General features: G+C 61.0%; 2 protein-coding genes across 2 annotated transcripts; one reads left to right on the top strand and one right to left on the bottom strand.

Moving 5' to 3' along the window:
• The first annotated feature begins 6186 nt into the window (after positions 1-6186).
• MSLN (mesothelin) lies at positions 6187-8527 on the top strand. The gene is made up of 10 exons (XM_007957489.1): positions 6187-6263; positions 6299-6438; positions 6545-6723; positions 6812-6967; positions 7108-7274; positions 7350-7477; positions 7745-7839; positions 8020-8216; positions 8257-8323; positions 8414-8527. The coding sequence occupies exons 1-10, from the start codon at positions 6187-6189 to the stop codon at positions 8525-8527; spliced, it is 1320 nt and encodes a 439-aa protein (XP_007955680.1).
• A 306-nt stretch (positions 8528-8833) lies between these two features.
• On the bottom strand, positions 8834-22728 carry LOC103211533 (mesothelin-like protein). The gene is made up of 16 exons (XM_007957490.1): positions 22668-22728; positions 21899-21970; positions 20940-21060; positions 19972-20092; positions 14585-14670; positions 14012-14135; positions 13751-13941; positions 13231-13321; positions 12893-13034; positions 12431-12618; positions 11289-11444; positions 11090-11217; positions 10340-10470; positions 10120-10214; positions 9458-9719; positions 8834-9114 (listed from the first exon to the last, which is right to left on the bottom strand). Exons 1-16 carry the CDS (start codon positions 22726-22728, stop codon positions 8834-8836), a joined length of 2250 nt encoding a protein of 749 aa, XP_007955681.1.
• Between the last annotated feature and the right edge of the window lie 548 nt (positions 22729-23276).

Genomic DNA, 23276 nt, shown 5'->3' on the forward strand with positions numbered 1-23276 from the left:
AAGGCCAAGGTTGAGGGGCCTTCACCCAGCCCCTGGAGCCTGGCACTTTGAACTTGAACTTAAGGCCTCCAAACTGTAAGAATAAACTCCTGTTTGTTGAGGCCACCCCATCTGTGGTGCACTCTTGTCAGAGGGGCCCTATGTCACAGAACAGGCCCCACCCCCGTGACAGGTTGTGAACCTAACCACTGCCACCAGTAGGGTCTCAGCGGCCTGTTTTTAATAATGGAATCACCAGCCCTTGCTTCCTCGTCTTAGTCTGAAAGCACCACTAAAGTCTGCTCAGCATCCTACAACACAAAGCCTTCACTGGCAGACAGGTGGGGGCTGTGTGTGAGGTGTGTCAATGACTGCATTGAAACCAGCACCGCCAAACTATGTCCACGCTTTGCACATTTGTAAAGGGCTGGATAACATCCAAAGAAGAGCAATATCTCATGCCCATGAAGATGACAGGATACACATTTCAGTGCCCACCAGTAAAGCTTTATTAGAACTAGGGCTAAGCTCATTTGTTTATATATTGTCTGGCTACAGCACTTTCTGGCAGAGGATGGTGATTGCAGGAGTGTTGACTGTTCTGCAAATTAGCCTGTAGTGGTAACTACACCAGTGGTGACAATGTTTTGAGTGCTACAGGTGCAGCGGTAACAGTGTTTCAAGTGCCACAAGGATTGCACTGTTGTAACATTTTATTTTATGCTATTTTACTAGTGGGAAACAAGACAAGAAGAGGAAAGGGACTGTGAACTGTCCATTTTTAAGGCCCAGTGCAGTGTGGGTTGTTTAAAGGAGGCAGCAAAGCACTGCTGGCTACCCAGCAGCCCTCCAGCTGTGCTGACACACTCTGTGGCCACGTCAACAGACCAAGCGCTGGTCACAAGAAATACTCCCAACTCACAGGAAAGCAACAGTCAGAGAAATCAGAAAATTTAAAACAGTGTCCCGTCAAGCAGAATTTCTTGACCTGGGGGTGGGGGCCGGGATTGAGTCCTGTGTCGAAATTAAATTTCTGAGTGGCTCCTTGCTAGCCAAGCAAGGAAAGCCATGCATAGGCGGTGAGTTAACTAATTTATGAGTGTTTGCAGCAAAGACTGTGCTGCAAAACTCAACTTTAAGACGCTGAGCCTTGGACGGGAACCGTTGTTCTAAGGGTAAACACATTGGGGTCAACATCAGTCATCGATCCCCAAACAAGGCAAGTCATTTGAAGTGCTTTCCTTGGCTCCTGAGGGGTCGACAGATGGTACTGATACTACTCACTTGTGGCTGTTTGAGGAATCGGAAGTGGTTCCATACCTAGTGATCATGGAATGGCTAACTGCCAAAACCAAACTCAAGTGGATTCTGACTCACAGCGTCCCTAGAGGACAGAGTGACTCTGCCCCACAGGGGCTCCAAGGCTGTCATCTTTACCAAAAGGAGCTCTGATAGTGTAGTGCCTAAGGCATTTGACTGCTAACCAGAAGGTTGGCAGTTCAAACCCTCCAGCCACTTTACTTCTGTAAAGATGCACCCACTTGGAAACCCAGTGGGAGTCACTGTGAGTTGGAATTGACAATGGCAGTGGGTTTGGTTTTTAATCTTTATAGAAGCAGACTACCTCATCTTTGTCCCAACTAGCCACCAAACCAAACCAAACACACTGCTGTCGAGTTGGATCCGACTCACAGGGACCCCTCCTTGGGTTTCCAAGGTGGTATCACTATGGAAGTATATTGCCCAGCCTTCCTTCCGAGGAGTGGATGGTGGGTTTGAACCGCCAGCCTTCTGGTTAGCAGTCAAATACCTGAGACACTAAGCCACCAGAGCTCCTACAGGTGCACATATTTGAGAGAAGGTGAGAACACGCTAACTCAGCACCATGTGAAGTGTCATAGCCGATGGTGGTAAATGTGAGTGGGTCCGGAGGAGACTGACCTGGACCAAGTCACTGAAAATGGGACAGATTAAAGCCTAAGGCTTTCCCGGTATTATTTATCAGCAGGTACTTTGGGAAAATACCTGAATCACTTATGGGTAAGTCAACACTGAAAACCAAAAGAAAACAAACTCATTGTCACTGAATGAATTGTGACTCACAGTGACCTCCACTGGGTTTCCAAGGCGGTAAATCTTTAAGGGAGTGGATTGTCCTATCTGCCTTCATGGAGCAGCTGGTGGGTTTGAACTGAACACTGAAGCAACAGTGAATTTGCTTTTCTGATGGACTTAGCAGGGTGAGTCCCCTTCTTGTATGAGTGGTCTCCTTACATCTCCGCATGAAAGAGGAACACAGACATAGGGGCACACAGGGAGGACGGTGACCAAGTCCCAGGACCAGGCAATGGTGCGGCCTTCCCGGCCCACCAGCCTCAGTTTCACCCTGTGAGCAATGGGAAGGCAGGATTGCAGGAAGGACACCATGAGGGCTCCTGGTCCGCGCCTGTGCTGGCAGCTGTCCACCTGGGCAGAGCCCCTGCCTACTTCCCAGGGGGAGGCCAGGGCAGCTCTCCACTCCCACTGCCCCCCTCTGGCCCAGTGCCAGCCTCTGCTCTGGGTAGTCCCTCCCATGCATTCCTGTAGCGTGAACATCTGCCGCTCCCAGCCTTGTGGGCAGGCCCATTTGTTCTCCTTGAGGGCCTTGGGGACGGCTGGCCACTCAACCAGCCCCGTTTCCAGCGGTGGAACCAGCAGAGAAGGACCAAGCTTGGTGGCTCAGCCTGAAAGGTGAGGGTCATCATAGAGGCAGGGCCCACCAAGATTCTGGAAGGGACCATCTGGGACCAGGGTATGTGGGAGCACTGAGGGGGGTCTCCCTAGGGACCCCCATACAAAGCCCAGCTCCAGGGCCTGAGGGGTCACTGTGACTGTGGGTATGTGGGGCAGGGGTCGGGAGCCTCAGGCTTCTGAGTACACCCATGCATGTGGTGGGGGGTGCGGCACAGGGCGGTCTCCATCAACCTCTCCATCAACCTCCAGCCAAGCCTGCTCTGGGTGGGAGCAGAGATAGGTCTGAGGCTGGTACTAGGGCCTCCTGGAGAGGGGCCTGGGCCTGCCACAAACCACACAGGCTGGGGAAGGCAGGTGGGGCAGCCCTTGGTGCCCTGCCCACTGCTGACACCCCCTCCCTAGGTCTCCACTGCGAAGGGGAAGGGGCATGGCCTCCCCCTCCTTAGAGGGTGGTGCCTGGAACTATCTCAGCCCCCAGTCAGCCTGCTGTTGACACACTGTGTGGCCCCAGGCTGGGCAAAGACCAACTGACTTGTGTCCAAGGCCCATCCCTACACCTGTAATCCTTTCTCCCACCCGCCCTTCACCTGTGAGGCCTGAGGTTGGAGGGAATGTGGTCTGATTTCTTTGCTGTCAGTTGAGGGACAGCAGTTGGCCGGGCTGGGGTGGGAGCTTTTGCAGGTGGTGGGGCATGTGGGCAAAGAAAGAACCTCAGCCCGTGTGTCTCAAGCCACGTCCATCTCACACATTGCTCTGTGGAGCTTGTGGTCCACTCAGACCCCAGACTCCACCCAGGAGTAGAGCGGCATTGCTGTCTGCTGGTGGAAGGGTAGGGGTGGGGAGGAGGGGCAGGGCCGGTGCTCTCTGGGGCTGCGCCCCACCCTCACAGCTCTAGTCTTTCCTGCTCTGGGCCAAGCCCAGTGCCCAAGCTGGGCCCTTAGCGTGGTAGCAGGCTCTCAGTGACTGAAGGATGGAGGGGACGCTGGTCAAAGGGGACAAAGGCCAGGCTCCCTGGTGCGTGCCGGCCCTGTCCCCACCCAGACCACAACGTTTTAAGAAATGATGGAGGACAGACAAGGACTGTCGTGACGAGTCCCACAATGAGACTTAGCGCTCTGGGACATCCTGTCTCCACTTCACACACAAGTACCCTAAACCGTGCCCTTCCCTGGGCCAGAGAAGCTAGGCACTGTGTGGTCCCGGTCACACACACCTGAAGCTGTTCCCCTGGGGGCCCCCAGCCGGGCCCAGCCCTCCTGGGGGTGTGTGTAGAAGGCAGATCCCCAGGCTACCGGGGCCACAGAAGCTCCGCAGGGTGGGCATGCTGTCAGGCTCCCAGGCAGCAGGCACCTGGGGGTCTGGGGGTCTCCGTGGCTGCAGCCAGTTGTCAGCAGGGACTGTGGGTGCTGGGCCACCTCAGGGTCTCCTGTGGTCTGAGGGAGACGGCAGGGGGTGCGTAATCTGTGCCTGGCCACGCCCACGCCTCGGGCCCCAACCCCACTGCCCACTTTGTCCAGCCTCCCTGGGTCTCAGCACCCAGGGGCCTCCCACGTCCACAGGGGGTTAGGGGTGTCAGGGTGACATCTGAAGGCTGTGGGTGCTCCCTTAGAGCTCTCCCGCCCCGGGCACTAGGCTGGCCTCGGTGGCTCTGCCTCTGTTAGAAGCACAAAAGCCTCCCCCCACCATTTCTGAGCCCTGAGTGGGTCACATATAGACCTGGGTGAAGATTTGGGGGGAAGGGTCCCCCTCGACTCCATCTAGCTCCAGGCAGTGTTCCTGGGAGGGGAGGGCAGTGCAGAGGGTGGGTGGTCTCCTGAAGGCCCAACCCTCCCACCCCAGAGGACAAAACGCTCCAGAGAGGGGCTCCCCACCCACCCTGACCTGCAGGTCCTGAGCCCCACTCCCAGAGAGCGCACATGAAAGCCCGAGGTCGCCCGCCATACCTACCCCTGAAAATGGGGCTCACCAGTGTGGCTCCAAGGGGCTGGAGGTGGCGAGGGCTGACCCTTTTCCACTGCCAACCTGCCCCCCCAGGACTTTCTCCTGCCCGGGGGGGGCTCAGAGGGGAACCCAGCGACAGCCCCTTCTCTGGCAGGCTGCCCTGCACACTGTACCCTGTCCTGGGGCGCTGTTCACCACAGAACTCTGGTTCCCACAGAGCCAGACGGAGGGTGTGGGGCAGAAGGGTGGGCCTGCACCGGGGAGGGGGCTGCTCAGAAGCCTGGCCCCTAGCTCAGTAGTTGCTGTGTGCTGAGGGGAAACTGAGGCTGGCCTGGGTGGGAGGCACTAATTCCATGCCCACCTGTCTCTCCCAGGCAATGGCACTGCCCCTGCCTGAGGCACCCACAGCAGGACAGGTGTGACTCAGAGTCAGCTGGGGCAGGAGGGACCACTTCCCAGCAGGGCTGGGCCAGCAGGCCTGGCTCACAGCCACCAGAATCTCACAGCTCCACAGGACACTTGACTGAGCAGGGATGGCCCCAGACACTCCCTCCAGGGCTGCCTTGGGTCAAGGGCTAGGTGGTGGAGGAGTCTGGTGGTGCCCAGGGGACATCAGGGTCACTGTCCCCCACAGGCCATGGCTTTGCCAACCGGATCTCCTGGAACCACTATGTGTTCCAGCCTCTTCCTCCTTCTCAGTGTTGGTGAGTAAAAGGGGCGCTGCTTAAGGTGTTGGAGAGTCTGAGGGGGCGGGCAGTGTGACAGGACTCGGGAAAGGCTGTGTCATTGAGTGGATTATGACTCACAGTGACCTTCACTGGGTTTCCACTCCCCTCCTCTGAGGCTGGGGGCAGAGTCTCCCCCGTTTTTGGAGATGTCGCTTCACCCCTAGGTGACTGGGTTTGGCATCCCACCCCCCTGGGAGGGACTGAGGCAAAGCTGGGGTCTGTGGGGTGACCACCCAGGAGGAGGGCATGGAGGTGGGGATCCCTCGTGGGGTGTAGGTCCCTGCCCCTGGGGCCTTCACCCTTGCTTGGCACACCCTGTGACGCATGCCTGGGGCTGGGGCCCAGATTGGGCTCTTCACCCCCCAGGGTGAAGGCATGGGCCAGCCACACCCCAGAAGTCCTGGGCCCTCCCCTAAATCTCACACTCTTCCCCTTGCAGGGTGGGTGTTGCCTTCTGGGGTCCAGGCTGCAGAGGTGGGACAGGTAAGCTCCTCAGGGGTGGGAGAAGGGTTGTGTGAGTCTTGGAGGGGGTTCTGGCCCTGCATGAGGTAGGCAAGGTGTTCACACACACACAGCTACTCACACACGCACAGTTACTCACACAACTGTGAGAGCCCGTTTTCAAAGGAGCCCACTTGCAAAGGTGTACCTGGATCTGAGGTGGGACTGGCCAGGGAGTAGTGGGGTCCAGAAGTCATTGTGCCCAAGGGGTAGTGAGGCCCAGGGAGTAACAAGGCCAGGGGAGTCAAAGGTTGGGGGGAGTCGGAGACCAGGGGGAATCAGAGGCTGGGGGTGGTCAGAGACCATGGGTCAGAGGCCGGGGAGTAACTGGCCTCAGGCAGTATTCCGTGCTCTGCGGGGGCTGCTGCCCATGCTGGACCGGCCCCTCCCGCAGTGCCCCCTGGGTGAGACCCCAGCCCTGCACTGTTCTCTCCTCAGGGCATCTTGGCTTCAAGGCTGCTACGCGACCCCAGGGACCCATCTCGGTCACGCCCTCGGCTGTCTGCTGTCCTCCCAAGGGCCCGGCCAGCCCCACTGAGGCAGGACACCGAGAGTGGTAAGCACCGAGTCCTGCCTGGGGCGGGGGGTGCCGCGGCTCAGCCAGGTAACCCAGGGATGCCAGTGGAAGAGAAGGAGGTGGGAGACAGCGTCTGTCCCTGCAGAGCGGGGCTGCCCCCCAGGCCAGGAGGTGCAGGAAGTGGATGAAACGCTGGTCTTCTACTCGGAGGCCGACCTGCAGGCCTGTGTGGACGGTGCCCTGCTAGCTGCTCAGCTGGGCCGGCTTGACACCATCCCCTTCACGTACCAGCAGCTGGAGACTTTCAAGCGCAAGCTGGACAAGGTAGCCGGGAGTGACCGGCCGCCGTCCCCACGCCGCCGCGGGTGGCCCTGGGGGAGGCCAAGGCTCTAACAGCCCCATCGCTGTGCAGACCTACCCCCAGGGCTACCCCGAGGACGTGGTCCGTAGGCTGGGCTCCCTGTTCTCGCTGGTCTCACCGGAGGACATCAGCAAGTGGGATGTCAGGTCCACAGAGACGCTGAACACTCTGCTACGAGTCAGCAGGGGACAAAACACCGATGCTCAGGTGACCTCCTGCCCCGGGGCGTGCTGGAGGTGGAGGGGGTGTGCAGGGTGGGGCTGTGTGGGGCAGGGCACACGGGGTGAGGTTGTGAGGGTGGGGCTGCGCAGGCCTTGGGGGGGTGATTGGCCTCCCCCTGCCCCCAGGCGTCTCAGTGGCTCCTCCCACAGGTGGCTGCCCTGATAGCCCGCTTCGTGGCAGGAGGGGCCCGGGTCGACCCAGGCACCCTGGCCACGGTGGCTGCCCTCAGCCCTGCCCACCTGTGCCGGTTCAGTCCTGAGCAGCTGGGCCTCTTGGAGCCCCACCGTCTTTGGTGAGTCTCTGGGGCTCTGCCGGGGGTGCCAGGTGGCGGGCTGGGCTCATTGCCTGGCTCCCTGCCTGCCCCCAGGGAGCTGGAGTCCAGGGACCTGGAGGGATGTCCCCTTCCGCAGATGGAGGTCCTCTTCTCCAAGGCGCGCCTTGCCTTCCAGAACACGACTGGAGCCGGCTACTTTGAGAGGATCCGGCCTTACCTCGGTGAGCCTGGGCCCTGGGGACATGGGTGCTGCAGCCCCTCCCCACCTTAGAGCTGCTCACTGAGCTGTGACCAGACAGCCCTGTATCCACAGTCCCAAAGTGTGTGTGCACCGAGACACTGTGGTGGGCTGTGTTACTCAGGGGTAACCACTCCGGCCATCCACCCCCAGCCCTCGGCCAAAGCTCCTCTGAGCAGGGCAATCTGTGGGAAGGAAGCAGGGCCAGGAGCCCTGCAGGGCCTCAGGGACCCCTCTCCCCCCATGGCAGGTGGGGTCACCACGGAGTACCTGCGTGTCCTCAGCCGGCAGAATGTCAGCATGGACATGGCCACATTCAAGGAGCTGAGGACGGAGGCCCTGCGGGTACAGCTCAGGGCGGGTGGGAGGGTGAGGGTCTGGGTGGCCAGGGGTGCAGGGGTGAAGCTTGACTTGTGGATGGGGAAGCTAGACAGGTTTGGACAGTCGAGTGCAGCCTTCTGGGACAGGGGGAGGTGACAGGGAGGAGCAGGAGGCCCTGATGGCTGCCCTGGGGGTCTCTGGCAGCCGCTGACGGTAGCTGAAGTGCGGGGGCTGCTGGGGCCCCACGTGGCAGACCTGAAGTCGGAGGAGAGGAACAGCCCCGTGCGGGACTGGATTGCTCAGCAACGGCAGGACGACCTGGACACCCTGTGGCCGGGGCTCCACGGTGGCATCCCCAACGGCTACCTGGTCTTGAACCTGGGTTCCCCACGGGGCCGTGGGTAGCTGGCTGGTGGATGGGGTGGGCCCCTTTCTGCATAGGGACTCTCTCAAGGGGCCCTGCCTCTCTGGACCCAGGCCCATGTTGGCCCTGCTCCTGGCTTTGACTGTGAGCTGGCAGCTGCCTTGGACTCCTGGCCCCAGACCTGCTAGAGTTCTGCCTGCCTGGCCGTGAGCCAGTCGGCTGTCCGCATTCCAGCCTGAGAGCCTCAATAAACGGGGCCGTGTTCCCCTGACGTGTCTGTGGTGCTGGGAGGCTGCAGACGGGGCGAAGCGCGACTCCGGGGCTCACCGGGCATGCGGCCTCCCCTAGCCCCACACTCACTCTGAGAAAGGGGGACTCATCAGGGTCGGGCCACTTGGGGCCTTCCAGACACCACCTATCACCCTGAAGGCCAGGACTTCGGGCCCAGTTCCCCAGCCCCTGGCTCAGGTATGTGGGTGGCATAGGGCTGAGCCCTGGCTGCAGGTCCCGGGGTGCCTCCGACCTCTCATTCCAGAGTAGAGGGACACAGATCGGGAGAGAACAAATGGTTTATTCACAGCCATCAGGAATGTCGGCGACACTAAAGCCCCCACGCCCACCCAGTTCCTCCTCCCGGAGGGGCAGCTACGTGCCTCACTCCAGCTCCAGGTCCTGGAGGCCAGGGATGAGTGGGGCCTGCAGGGCCCCCAGGCCCCCTGGCCCAGCTGCGCCTGCGAGCCTGCCCCGCCCTGTGTGCTCTGCCCGCGGGCCTGGCCGCCCTGGAGCAGGGCTGCCTGAAGAGGCCATGGAGCGAGTTCCTGGCAGGCTGTAAGCAGGCCTGGGGGTGCTCAGGGGTGCCCGGTGCAGCAACCACAGGAGGCTGGAGGGCAGGACCAGGATGAGCGGCAGGGACCCCAGGGGTGTCCGAGGGCTGCCTGCAGCGGACACAGGGGCGTCCATCAGTCCCGGCTGGAACACCCCAGGCAGCCTTCCCTGGGGTTGGTCTCATCCCTCCCTGAGGACCCTCCCAGCACCCCCTGGCAGGACCTCAAAGTGTCCCTGCGCCCTGGCCTTTCTGCCGTCCCCACAGTGTGGGACGGTGTGGTTAGACCCCTCAGAGCCAGTGGACAGTGCAGGTGGAACCAGTGTGAAGTGGGGCCACCTGAGGAGGCCAACGGGCTATGGGGGAGCCAGTGGACCGAGCGTGCCGTGGGCAGGAGGCCAGGGGCTGGGGCCGCAGTGGGGATGCCAGCGGGCAGTGGGGTGGGCGGGGCGCACCTGAGGTGTGGGCCTCAGCGCCGTTCGCGGGCAGGCCTGAGGGGAGGGCCAGGAGGGGTGGCCGGGGCTTGGTGTTTGAGGTCCTGTGGGTCATGGAGGCCGGGCCGATGGTGCTGGCGACATTGGCGTCCAGGCCCAGCTCGCCCAGGGCCGAGCTGTTCAGACTACGGAGCCAGGAGCTGATGGTGGGGTGGCTGCGAGCCTTCTGGAGGTCCCCCACATTCTGACCCAACAGCGTTGTCACATTGTCCACACTGAGGCTCTGTGGGAGACAGGCGGGCCGTGGGGGGATGTGGAGGGGCTGGAGGGTTGTGGGGTGAGGCTCTGTGGGAGACAGGCGGGCTGTGGGGGGATGTGGGGGGGATGTGGGGTTCTGGGGTGAGGATTTGCAGGGGGAGCAGGTGAGGGGGGTGTGGGGACATGGAGGGTTCCCGGATGAGGCACTGCAGGGGGCGGGCGCGGGGGGGGGGGGGATGTGAGGGGGATGGGGCTTCCGGGAAGTTGGGCAGGGCAATGCTTAACCCAGGGCACCAGCAGGAATGGCGGGGCTGGAGAGCAGAACGAACACGGCCACACGCTGTCCCCACAGCCCTGACCTCAAGGCGGCTGGAGGAGGCTGTGCCGCGGAGCTCCAGGGACCCCCCCACAGCCCTGGGACCCACCTGCAGCACCCGGGGGTTGAGGTTGGTGAAGGTGTCAATGTCCATGGAGACGTTGGCCTGGGCCAGGTGCTGCAGTTCCTCCACCGGGGCGCCACCTGGGGGCGAGGCGTTGGCGAGGGAGGCGGGATATCGGTCGGGAGGCGGGGCGTCAGCCGAGGGGCGGGGCGTCGGTCGAGGCGGGGCCGGGCTGTGGGGCGGGGCGCCGCAGGCAGGGGCTCACCGAGATAGGGGCGCATGAAGCGGTAGTAGGCGGCAGTCGTGGTGGAGCCGCCGAAGGCCTCGCGGGCCTTGGCATAGAGGACGTTCTTCCGGCTCTGCGGGCAGGTGGAGATGTCCAGGGCCCCTGCCAGCCTGCGGGAGACAGCGAGCAGCCTTCCGGGCGCCTGGCCTGACCCTTGCCCCAGCCTCAGCTCCCCCCCAGTTCACATCCAGGGCAACCTCAGCGTGTGACCCTGTTTGGAGACAGTGTCTTTGCCCATGGGGTTGGTCAGCACGAGGCTGCAGTGGGGCGGGGTGGGCCTGCACCCAACGGCAGTGACGTCGTGAGGATGCACAGAGACACGGAGACGGGAGAAGCCACGTGGCGTGGGAGGCAGAGATGGGAGAGACGCCTCCCATCCCGGAAGAGGCTGGAGGAGACCCTCCCCTAGAGCCTTGGTCGGGTGGGGTGGGGGTGCGGCCCCAGCCACACGCTGAGTTCAGACTTCTCCCTCCAGAATGGAGAGAATGCATCTCTCTGGTTTTAAGCCTCTCAGCTTGTGGTCGTCTGTTACAGCCACCCCAGGAGACTAGGACCTTGGACAGCTGGGCCTTCCCTCCGGACCCTCAGCTCCCCGTCTGTGGTCCTCCGTGGCCTGGCGGTGGAGCTGCTCCAGCTTGGTCCTTGTAGCTTTGAGCTGCTCTGGGCGTCCTGGGAGATGACCAGCGAGTGGGCCATGGGGAATGGCTCAAGAGCAGGGTGGGGTCTCACCGGAACTCGGAGGGCTGGATGGTCTGGATCTGCTGAGGACTCATCCAACAGAGACGGGCGCCCCCGATGGCTACGAGCAGCGGGCCGGTCAGTGAGCCATTGCGGTCCAGGAACTCCTGTAGGATGGCCTGTAGGGAGAGTGGGCTCAGTGGGCCAGCCCGGGGCCCGGGCCTCAGGGAAGCCCACCCCGCTGCCCCACCTCAGTCTGGTTGTCCAGGGCCACGTCTGCTGCCAGCAGGGCCAGGACGGTGTCTCGGGACGTGATGTTCCACCGGCTGATCTCAGCCCCCGAGTACAGGTAGACCAGTGAGGTGATGACCCGCAGCTGGTCCTCAGGGATGCCGTGTGGGTAGACCTGAGGGTGGGCAGGTGGGGGACAGGTCAGGTTGCCTCACCCTGCAGCCCCACCCACCACACCCTGCAGAACTGGCCTCACCCACCTGACCCAGCCCAGCCCTGGCCGCACACTGACCACTGGCCCCACCCACCTGACTCAGCCCAGCCCTGGCCGCACACTGACCACTGACCCCGCCCACCTGACCCAGCCCAGCCCTGGCCGCGCACTGACCACTGGTCCCGCCCACCTGACCCAGCCCAGCCCTGACCACCTGCCAGACCTGCCCACCTGACCCAGCCCAGCCCTGGCCGCACACTGGCCATTGGCCCCACCCACCTGACCCAGCCCAGCCCTGGCCACACGCTGACCACTGACCCCACCCACCTGACTCAGCCCAGCCCTGGCCGCACACTGACCACTGACCCCACCCACCTGACCCACCCCAGCCCTGGCCGCACACTGACCACTGGCCCCACCCACCTGACCCAGCCCAGCCCTGGCCGCACACTGACCACTGGCCCCACCCACCTGACCCAGCCCAGTCCTGGCCGCACGCTGACCACTGACCCCACCCACCTGACCCAGCCCAGCCCTGGCCGCACACTGACCACTGGCCCCACCCACCTGACCCAGCCCAGTTCTGGCCGCACGCTGACCACTGACCCCACCCACCTGACCCAGCCCAGCCCTGGCCGCACTCTGACCACTGACCCCACCCACCTGACCCAGCCCAGCCCTGGCTGCAGACTGACCACCGGCCCTGCCCACCTGACCCTGATCAGCCCTGACCACCTGCTGGCCCTGCCCACCTGACCCAGCCCAGCCCTGGCCCACACTGGCCACTGGCCCCACCCACCTGACCCAGCCCAGCCCTGGCCGCAGACTGGCCATTGGCCCCACGCACTGGACCCAGCCCAGCCCTGTCCACACACTGGCCACTGGCCCTGCCTACCTGGCTGAGCTCTGCCCTGATGATGTGCTGGCCCCACCCCGACCCCACCCACCTGGCCGAGCTTAGCCTTGACAATGCGCTGGCACTCGGCTGGCAGTGGGTGCTGGAGCAGCGGATTCAGGTTGGCCCGGAGCACACGGCTGCCCAGGCAGGACTCAATCTGTGGGCAGTCGTAGTGCACCAGGAAGAGGTCATCCTGCAGGGCGGCTGCCGTGATGTCACCGCGGATGCAGGCTCTCCCTGGGGTGGCAAGGTGGGTGATGACCAGACTTCAAGGCTCATCTTTGACCCCCACCTTCTGCCTTGACCTCTAACCAAGAACCTGGCCTCAACTGCTGACCCTGCCCTGCCTGCAAGCCCAGCCCCTGAAGTTCAGCCCCCACCCCAGGCTCCAGTGCTGGCTTCATCCTCGGGGTCCAGGCTCCAGATGTGGGAGCAGGTGTCTCGAATGCCCCCACGGGGAGGTGCCCCAAGCACAAGACAGGTAGCATCATGAACCTCCGTGGCCACTGACCTGTGCCCCGTCTGGACCTTGGTGACGCCACTTGGGCCTTGGCCTCGAGGAAGCTGATGACAAACCGCCTGGTATCACGAGGCCCAAGCTGGCCATCCCGGTACGCAGCCACCATGCTGCGGAAGAAATCTAGGCCTGTGGCCTGGGAGGGGGTACGGGCATGGTAGCTCTACTTCCATAGCCACTGACCCCCATCCCCCTAGAGAGAACCCTCAAGACCTCAGGGAGCATCTGGGCTACCACTCAGGCCCTAGGGTCATGGCCTGGAGACCCCAGACTGAGAGAGGGCTGCTGGACGTCCCTCAGTGCCCTGCCCCCGCCTGGGGCACATGTCCTACCTCAGGCACCTGCATCCATAGCCGGGGGCTGATGTGTGTGGCCAGGGGTCCCAGAGCCTGCAGCCCCTCCAGGGTCCAGGAGCTCGGGGGCCTGGCACATGGGAGGAGAGGCTGTGAAGGCCCCGACCCAGGCTCCAGGCCCATAGTTGTCTGCTCCTCCCTGAGCCACACAGATGGCCTAGCTCCCCCCCTCCAGCTAGAGCCCATGGGAGTGGTCATTAGCAGGCTGGCCCTGCTCGGGACACCCTGATTGAGGCCCAGGGGCTGGGGGTTCAAGCAGCTGCTGCTCCATCCCCCAAACCCTGTGCCTCATGGACTGCAGGGTTAGAAGGAGGATTAGGGCTAGGGTTGGAGATCAGAGATCAGCAGGGCTGTGAACATCTGTGGCCTTGTTAGCCCAAACCCAGACTGCCTCCCCATCTCACCTCCTGGGCGAGTGTGGACCTGCGGTGCCCTAGAGCAGGTGAGGGGCCTCCGGCAGCCCCACCCTCCTGAATGGAGTCCCCGAGTGTCCCCTCACCCGAGCACAGTCCTTCCGCTGGCCAGCAGTGTGTTGAGGGCATCCTGCTGGGCGGCAGTCAGCCGGGAGCAGCGCTGCAGGTTCTGCAGGACCCGGGGGTTGGCAGCCACGATGCTGGCCACGTCCATGTCACACACCAGGCCTCCAAGCAGAACCAGGTCTGAGGTGTTGAGCCTCGGGAGGGACCCTCCCTGCAAACAGCAGGTCAGCACCGGGGCGGCAGCCCACAGGCCCCACCCTTCTCCTCACCGGGGCCCCTACCAGGCAGTCCAGGGCCTTGTGCTGTAGGGCGACCCTCTGATCAGGAAGGTTGACCAGCAGCTCTGTGTCCCCTTGACCCGCGCGGCGTGTGAAGGCCTGGCAGTTCCCTGTCACCTGGGTTAGGCTGTGACAAGGGGTCTGTCCAGGGTGGGTGGAGCTGGCCTCCCTCCAGGGGGGACACCCAGGAGTGGGGGTGTCACTTGAGGAAGGCTTGCTCCCAGTTCCAGGGGGACTCAGGGGTGTTTGGGGCAGCAGTGGGGGGCTCAGAGGTGTGTGGGACAGCGGAGGGGGCAGGGAGACTCAGAGTAGTGGGGGGCTCAGGGATTTGGGCCAGCTCAGGGGGATTCGGGGCAGTAGACGGAGCTCGGGGAGATTCAGGGCAGGGGGGGATCTCAGGGGGTTTCGGGGCAGAGAGGCTCAGGGGGATTTGGGGCCGTGGGGGGTCTCAGGGATTCAGGTCAGGTCAAGGGGATTCTGGGCAGCAGGGGAGCTCAGAGATTTGGGGCAGTGGGGGGGTTCGGGGGCTTTGGGGCGGCAAGGGGCCTCAGGGGGATTCCGGTCACGGTCACTCACTTGTAGAAGAGCAGCAGGTCTGGCGGGTGTTGCTCAAAATCATCCTGGAGACCATGATGCCCCACGAGGTTGGCCAGGCAGCTGAGCTGGGCAGGGTCGGGGGTCACTGCTCCTCCTGCCCACCTCCTGGGCAGTCCCCAGCCCACCCCCTGCAGAGCTCCTCCATGTCCCTCTCCTCCTGCCCCCCCTCACGTCACAGCAGGCCTCTCTGCAGCCCCCCCTCGCCCTGCCTGGGACTATGGCCGCAGCTTCCCATTTGCAAAGGGACTTTAGGGGTGATCCTGTGCCAGGCGAGTGAGGGAGCCTGTGAGGCCCCTGACAGCCAGGCAGACCCTCAGGGTCTTCCCAGGAGCCGTGGGTGGCACCCTCAGCCCCTGCTTAGTACCCCAGGCCCCCAGCTTCCTGTCCACCAGCCACTATGGGGCGGGGGCAGGCAGCACCCTTGAAGGACCCGTCATCTGTTCATAGCTACGCCCTGCGTGGGTTCTCTGGACTGCTCTGGGGCCACTCGAAAGGTTTTCAGGGAATTTCTCAGGGACTCTCAACCTGACCACGTATCACTGCAGCCCAAGGAGACTCTATGGGAAGGGCCCTGGGGCAAAACCCGGCTGGACATTTCCACAAAACCCTGCCCAGACCTCCCCCTCGGGAAAGGCCCACCCAGGCTGGGTTCTCCTGGCACGTTCACATCCTAACCCATGCACAGCAGAGGAAGTCCCCAACGGAGTGAGACTCCATGGTGCAGAGAACCAAAACACCAAACCACACCCACTGCCGTGGAGTCCATTCCAACCCACAGCGCCCCTACAGGACAGAGTGGAACTGCCCCAGGGTCTCCAAGGCTGTCAGTCTTCACAGAAGCAAAGCCCAAACCACACCCACTGCCGTGGAGTCCATTCTGACCCACAGCGCCCCTAGAGGACAGAGTGGAACTGCCCACAGGGTTTCCAAGGCTGTATCTTCACAGCAGCAAAGCCCAAACCACACCCACTGCCTGGAGTCCATTCTGACCCACAGCGCCCCTAGAGGACAGAGTGGAACTGCACCACAGGGTCTCCCAGGCTGTCAGTCTTCACAGAAGCAGACTGCCTCATCTTTCTCCTGTGGAGGAGCTGGTGGGTTCCAACTGCTGATCTTCTAAGGGTTCCTTAGAAATACCACGCGGCCTAGCAAGTTCACTCCCCCAAAGGCTTGAAAGCAGGGACTCACACAAGTACGTGCAACCAGTGTCGCCTGCAGCCAGAAGGTGGACACAGCCCAGGTGTCCATCAGCAGAGGACGGATGCACAGTGTGGTCCATGCACACAGCGAGATACTGCTGATGGTCCAACCCTCTCTACAGAGCAAACCGTGCCAGCCTCACAGTCCTTCCCATCGTCACAGCCACTGTGTCCATCCATCACAGTGAGGGTCTGCCCCTTTTTCACGGACCGTCTCCTGTACCCAGCATGACGTCCTTCTCCAGGGACTGGTCCCCCCACCACGTGTCCAAAGCATGTGAGATGCAGTCTGGCTGTCCTCGCTTCCAAGGAGCATTCTGGCCGTACTTCCTTCCAGACAGATTTGTTCGTTCTTCTGGCCGCCCGTGGTGTATTCAATACTTGTCACCAACACCATAATTCGACAAACTGACCAACTGATAGATAAGTGGTAGGAGTGGGAAACTGTTGTTGCTGGGTTCTGTGAAGTCCGCTCCGACCCAGAGCGACCCTGTGTCCAACGGAACGAAACACTGCCCGGGCCTGTGCCAGCCTCACGGTTCCTGCTGTGCCCGCGCCCATCAGTACAGCCATGCTGTCAATCCATCGTGTTGAGGGGCCTCCCCTTTTTCGCCGATTTTCTACTTTACCAAGTATGATATCTCTCTTCAGGGTCTGGTCCCTTCTGACAACATGACCAAAGTAGGTGAGACGAAGTCTGGCCGTTCTCGCCTCCAAGGAGCATTCCGGCTGCGCTTCTTCCAGGATGGATTGATTGTCCTTCTGACAGCCCACAGTGTTTTCAGCATTCTGCGCCAACACCACAATTCAAAAGCATCAATTCTTCTTTGGTCTTCCTCGTTCATTGTCCAACAGTAATGGGCTATTCCTCACCCAGCAAAGGAATGAGACCTCCTACATGTTGCAGTGTGGACACACCTCGAACACATGCTAAGTGAAAGAAGCCACACAAACACAGTTACTGGGCGATTCCACTCTCATGAAATGTCTAGAACAGGGAAACCCATAGAGACAGAAGCAGGCAGGACTGACTGAGGCCGAGGTGGGGACGGGGAGTGATGCTTGCTGGGTTCAGGGTTTCTGTTTGCGTGACGCAAGTGTTCTGGAACTAGCTAGTGGTGATGGGTTCATAGCTGGTGAGTAATTAATGCCACTGAACTGTGCACCTTATGGTGCTGAAGATGATAATCTTTATGCTGTGTGTGTTTCATCATAGCAAAAGAAGAACTCACCTCTAAGCGGTTTACAACACACCAGAAACACAGAGCCGTCTGGAGGCTGACACCTTCTATGTGAGAAGATGCCCCAACATTAAACATTACGCTCCTAAGTGCATCATGAAAGCAAGACGCCCCTAGAGCCCACATGGCACGATGAACATGGATGGACGGTGAAGGCTCGTGTTCTCCTGGGGCGTGGTCCTCCTTCCTCAGAGCTTTCCTGGACACAGTTGGCGTGGAAACTTCCAGAGCATTTTCAAGGTTTTTTTCTTTGTTTTAGTTTTTAAATGAAGATGCCTGACCTTGGCAGAGCTGTGAAATCAGCTGCCCCGTGCTTTAGTGGACAATCGAGAATTGGTAGAACCTTCTAGAAGGCAAGTTAACAGTAGGCACCTGTGGTTTTACAGTGTCCGTGTGGAAAATGCCATTTTCCTGCTCGATCCAGGAAAGAGATTTAAGGGGTAACACTGAGTCTGGGGGAGGGGCTGGTCCCATCTCCCTCACCACGGTTCACAATGCGCCAGGGCACAACGTGGTGCGTCTGAGTTGGGATACTTTGTGAAACAAACCCGGATCCCGCTTCCCCGTCAAAGCATTCTAAGGAACCCATCAACCGCTTTGTAAAAACACCCCCATTCCTGTGCAATTTAAGGAGCCTGGTGATGCAGTTGTTAAGTGCTCTGCTGCTAACCTAAACGTCAGAGGTTCAAACTCACCAGCCGCTCTGTGGGAGGCAGACTTGGCAGTTTGCTTCCATAAAGATCGACAGCCTTGGAAAGCCTATGGGGTAGTTCTGCTCTGACCTACAGAGTTGCCATGAGTCAGACTCAACTCGATGGTGGTTGGTTTATTTATATATTTGGTTTAGTGGTGCAATGGTTAAGCCCTGGGCTGCTAACCAAAAGGTTGGCAGTTCAAACCCACCAGCCACTCCTTGGGAGAGAGATGAGGCAGTACATCTCTGTAAAGATGACAGCCTTGGAAACCCTATGGGCCAGTTCTACTCTGTCCTATAGGGTCACTAAGAGTCAGAATCGACTTGATGGCATGTTTATTTTTCTTTTTTCTTCCCGTGATATTTTTACAGAGAAGAATTGAAAGCCACTTCAATGTCCAACACAAGCCAGATGCTCCCATGGTGACAGCCTTAAGCAATAAGCCATCTAAGAACATCTCCTGTCACACAGGGAGCCCTGGTGGTGTAGTGCCTAAGGCACTTGACTGCTAACCAGAAGGCTGATGGTTCAAACCCACCAGCCACTCCTTGGAAGGAAGGTTGGGCAATCTACTTCCATAGCGATACCTCCTCAGCAACCCAAGGAGGGGTTGCTATGAGTCAGATCCAACTCAATGGCAGTGAGTTTGGTTTGGTTTGGTTTACTGCCACACAGCTGTTGGGGAGCAGAGTGGAATACACACCCGTCTGTTAGCCCAGCTATCACGTCCCCGGGTGGTGCGAACATTTAAGGGGATCGGCTGCTAACTGAGGAGTTGGAGGTCTGAGTCCACTCAGTGGGACCTCAGACATAAGGTCTCATGATCTATCTCCGAAAAATGAACCACCATGTCGCCAGGAGTCGGGGTCAACCTGAGAGCAAGTGGTTTGGGGTTTTGGGGTCCATAGATTCAAGGAGTCCCTGGGTGAGCCAGATGGTCAACACGCTCGGCTATTGACCGAAAGGTTGGTGGCTTGAGGCCACCCAGAAGGCCTTGGAAGGAAGGCCTGGACACCTGTTGGCAAACGAGCCACTGAAAACCCTGCTTGGACCCTCAGTCCTCCTCTGACCTGTGTGCGGGCGCCACGAGTGGGTCTGACTCCATGACAACTGGTTTGTTGTTTTTAAACGTCAACTATGTTAAGGGGTACATGGGAGCGACGTGTGTGTGTGTGAGGGGGGGCTGTCAGACTGGCCCACTCCCTGGGCGGCAGCTTTAGGGGGTTTGATGTTTTGCATACACTCTTCAGCGTCTCCCAAGCCCTCTGCCATGATCGCGGATGAATTTCAGTCACAAAAAGCTTCATGAACCACCCATTCCCATCCAGCCCCCCTGTGTCCTCAAGTAAAGTGCTAAAACGGAAAACCCACGGGTTAGGGTTTGGGCTACTCCAGGGAAGGGTGCTTCCGAGGGCAGAGCCCAGCAGGGAGGGGAGATGCGTTAGGGTTTGGTCCTTGGGACGCTATGTGAGTGGCAGTCCTGGAGAGGGGTGGTGGGCACAGCTGGGGCGCGGACTCCACGAGATTACACCCAGGAAAGTTCAGAGCAGGGAACAGGGGACCGGCCCTAACCCTCAGCCTCTTCCTGGAGGAGTAACCCTAGAGGGCGGTTTGACTTTCACTTTTCCTACGCTTTCCCATTTTCCTTGATTATCCTAAATAATGGCAAAGCAATGGCTTTTTTCCCTCAAACTTGAGGCGGAGGATGCTGGGTAGGCTGTGAGGCCTGGGGGTCTCGGCCGGCAGAGGGTCCTGCAGCCCCAGTGGAGACAGAGGCCAAGTCCACGCTCTGGGAACCCAGAGAGGCCGTGTCAGGGGGCACAGTGGCCCAGATGGAAGAGGGAAGGCGTGACAGACAAACCCTTGTCCCCAACAAGAACACAAGGCCGAGGTGATGGCGGGTGAAGTGGCTCAGAAATCTTAGAACAGTCCAAAGTGGGCCAAACTGGAAAAGACCTCCAAAGGCAGGGAAACCGTCCTGGAAGGACCGAACCTCCCACTGTGCTGGGGCAGACCTGAGAGGTGCATTCTGGGTCATTACGAGGCTGGCAGGACTCCTGTGGCCTGGCCCGGCCTGGTGGTGCTGTAGCCCAGCCTCTTCCAGGGAGACCCTCTCGCCCGTACAGCCCACCCCTCACTCCCCTGGGCCCTTCCCCATAGCCTCTCCTGCACGGTCTGCCCACTGGTTGTGCCCTGTACTCCGCTCGCCCAGGGCCCTGGTGGGCACTCACCTGCCAGGCTTCCAGGACAACGTGCTGGGCCTCCATCCTCCGGACCAGAGCCGACAGCTGGTCGCGGTTCAGCCGGCTGGCCGGCTGGCACCAGAAGCCATGCAGAAGGGAGGCATTGGCCCTGTACAGAGAGGAGACGGGTATGAGGGGTGGAGGGGCAGCCAAGCTTGTGGGTTCAAGGGCACTCAGAGTGTCTCCCAGCACTGAGGGGCTGGAAGTGGTGGCTGGGAAGCACCCCAAAACACAGGGCGGGTTCCTGCTTTCCTGCTTGACTCATTCATTCATTCATGCATTTGTTCCTTCATTCCCTTCTTCCCTCCTGGAGCACCCATGGGGGCCGGGCTCTGAGCCACCTCACTCATTCATTCATTCACTTCCTTTTGAAGCCCAGTCCCCAGCCGATGGCTGCACGCAGGCTGGGTTCCACCATCCCCGGCCAACTGCAGAGGGATTTGGAGGAGGGAACGTGGCTTAGGTGGCACCTTTGCTGTGATAGGAGTCTAAAAACTTCCATGAATAGGTGGTGCCAGTCTTGTGTGAGCTCAGCCCGTGTCCGGCTGGTCCGACTCGGGACTCTGGGCCCCATCTGAATGGCCAACGGACTGCTCTCCCCCCAGGGAAGGGGGGGAGCCATGCAGGGGACTGGACGGCTTGGGCATGGCCAGGGGCCTGTGTGGACTGGAAGATGGCAAGCCTCAGACAGGAGGGAAACTCTGGGGCTCAGGGGCAGAGCCGGGGAGTCTGAGGGGGACGGGGATTCTGATCAAGCCTGTGTGGCTGGACAAAGCCCGAGCGGCAGCCGGGGAGGGGTGGCCCTGTCATCTCACGTCATAGTCGGGTGAGTGACCACAGGCAGGCTGAGCCCTCAGAGCACAGGCCCCCACACCCCTGCCCCGCCGGCCGTGGGATCCCAGCCCTGCACGGTTTGTGGGTGCAGGCCCTGCGGGGGCTTCCCACCCCACACTCACCTGGCCCATTGGCTGACTCCATCTTCATCCAGCCCGCCCTGCAAGAAGCCCTCAGCCTGGAGGCGTGAGCAGTGGGCTGTGAGGGACACCAGGAGGACGAGACCTGAGCTGGCCAGGGCACCTGGAATGGAATCCGCTGTGAGCACGTGGGCGGCCTGGGACCTCTGTGGCGCCTGGGGAGATGGGGCCTGCGACCAAGGGGTGCTTGGTGGTATGCACATTTATGTCACCCCCTCCCAGCCAGGTCTCCCACAACTTCGGGCCTCCCAGTAGGATTTAGGGGGCCTGGCCCACAGTTTCAAGGGCCCCTGATGGCACAGTGGTTAAGTGCTATAAACCAAAAGGTCAGTGGTTCGAACCCACAAGCCACTCAGCAGAAGAAAGATGAGGCCGTCTGTTTCTGTGAAGGTTGACAGCCTTGGAAACCCTACCAAACCGAAAACCCAAACTCACTGCCAAGGAGTTGGATCCCACTCATAGCGACCCCTCCTTGGGTTTCCAAGGTGATATCAGTATGGAAGTATATTGCCTAATCTTCCTTCTGAGGAGTGGCTGGTGGGTTTGAACAGCCAGCCTTCTGGTTAACAGAGCTCCCACCCTACGGGGCAGTTCGACTCTATCTTCTAGGGTCGCTATGAGTTGGAATTGACTCCACAGCAGTGGACTTGGGTGTGGCCCATGTTCTTGCCTGGGAAACCCAGCCCAGAGGTAGGATGCAAGACCCCACATTCCGCCAGCCCCTTGAGGACCTTTTTAGTAGAATCATTTTTCCAGTGGCAGAAGGGCCCCCGAGGAGGTGGGTTGCGGTGGTGGGCGCCCCACGCAGCCCTGCCCACTGCCCCCCAGGCTACTGGGTCTGGGGTGGTGCGGTGGTGGCGCTGTGTTCCCTGGCGTCTGGGAGCCCCCCCACTCTCTGGGGAGCCCAGCTGTGGGGGCTCTCATGCACGGGGATGTCTCACCCGCCCAGGGGCCCATGGCTGCTTGGCCGGCGATGGCTGTCCTGGACGAGGCTGTCCCAGGGCGGGAAGGTGCTGGGATCACAGACAATGGGTCCTGGGCGAGGAGGAGGGGGCCACAGGGAGGTGACCTTGCCGCCCCACCTCCCACCCCCTTGGCTGTGCCACAGGCAGCGCCTTCCAGGGTCACAGGCTCCAGCCAGTTCTCTTTGTCTTTGGGAGGAAAAACCCACAAACAATACGTCGTTTTGGAACAAAAGGGAACGGCAGGGAGGGGCTGGGCCAACTGGGGGCCTTCCTTATCACAGGTCGGGGCTCAGGGGACCCAGACAGCAGCTGTAGCGTCTCCAATTAAGGAGACAAACAGGGAGTGGGGGAGGAGGAGGGGCGGTCCCTGGAACTGCACGCAGGCTCCTTAGAGTGAGATGGGGGTCTCCGCACCCTGTCCTCGGCTGCCTCTCTCCCCCTGCCTCGTCCAGTGTGGCCAGTCAGGCCCGTGTCCTCTCTGGGGTCGCACTCAGATGCCCAACTCTGGACAGGGCCTGGCCCCAGGTGATAATCCTGCCTCAGCTCCCTGGGCAGCCACACAGATAGCAAAACTGTGAGTCCAGGGAGGTGAGGGGGTGGCAGGGAGCCCAGCCAGAACAGCCCTGGGCCCCCAGGCCCTACGAATGGCCCAGAAGAGAGTGGGGCAACCCTGCCCCCCAGCCAGGGCACAAAACTGAGGCCCAGAAAAGCCAGTCTCCCAGCCCCCCCCGCCCCGCCCTCTCACCTGAGGCTGGCAGGTCAGTCTGCAGGTGCAGGAAGATTGGTGAGCCCAGCCAGCGGGCCATTGTCAGCCTGCACTGCTCGGCGCCGAGGCACGGAGGCCACGCCGGGTGGTGGCACAGAGGCCCTGTGCTCCTCCATCCCTCACTCCCGGGCAGCACACACTACCCTGTGCCCCGCCACCCACTCGGGCAGAGCCACTATGGGTGGAGACTTGACACTGTGGTGCTGCCCCCAGGGGCCCCTGGCACAGCGGGCACCTGCGCCCGGCCCTGGGGGACCTGGAGGCTGAGCTCATGGCTGGCAGCCACCCAGCCATACTTGCACCCAGGGCCCGGCCCTTGCATCCCTGTGCATGTCTGGCTGGCTTTGGCATATGTGGGCTGGACATGTAGCTCTCAGCCTATATCCCCATGGCTGTGTGCCACGGGGTGTCCCTGTTGGGCATGTCAGGCACACGGGTTGGGCGAGTGCCTGTGTATGGACACATGTGGCCAGCATTCACCTGGTGGTGTTGGAGTCCCAAGGCGTGCTGCCACATGTCATGGGACACATGGGGAGTGTGTCCTCAGGGAGTGGACCTGGTGGCTGGGTGGTCAGAGGTTTGTGTGGT

The sequence above is a fragment of the Orycteropus afer genome, unplaced genomic scaffold, assembly GCF_000298275.1.
Source record: "Orycteropus afer afer isolate SDZICR_OR568_19922 unplaced genomic scaffold, OryAfe1.0 scaffold00751, whole genome shotgun sequence".
NCBI classification, from domain to species: domain Eukaryota; kingdom Metazoa; phylum Chordata; class Mammalia; order Tubulidentata; family Orycteropodidae; genus Orycteropus; species Orycteropus afer.

Excerpts from the sequence above, each read along its gene's own strand:
- LOC103211533 (XM_007957490.1), bottom strand. The coding sequence starts at position 22,728 with ATGGCCCGCTGGCTGGGCTCACCAATCTTCCTGCACCTGCAGACTGAC. Across the intron at positions 13,322-13,750 it reads AGCGGAAGGACTGTGCTCGG|GCCCCCGAGCTCCTGGACCC; the intron begins GTGAGGGGACAC and ends CCCATGTGCCAG. Across the intron at positions 11,218-11,288 it reads CCCTGGACAACCAGACTGAG|GCCATCCTACAGGAGTTCCT; the intron begins GTGGGGCAGCGG and ends CTCTCCCTACAG.
- MSLN (XM_007957489.1), top strand. The coding sequence starts at position 6,187 with ATGGGTCAGAGGCCGGGGAGTAACTGGCCTCAGGCAGTATTCCGTGCT. Across the intron at positions 6,968-7,107 it reads GACAAAACACCGATGCTCAG|GCGTCTCAGTGGCTCCTCCC; the intron begins GTGACCTCCTGC and ends CCCTGCCCCCAG. Across the intron at positions 8,217-8,256 it reads GGTTCCCCACGGGGCCGTGG|GGACTCTCTCAAGGGGCCCT; the intron begins GTAGCTGGCTGG and ends CTTTCTGCATAG.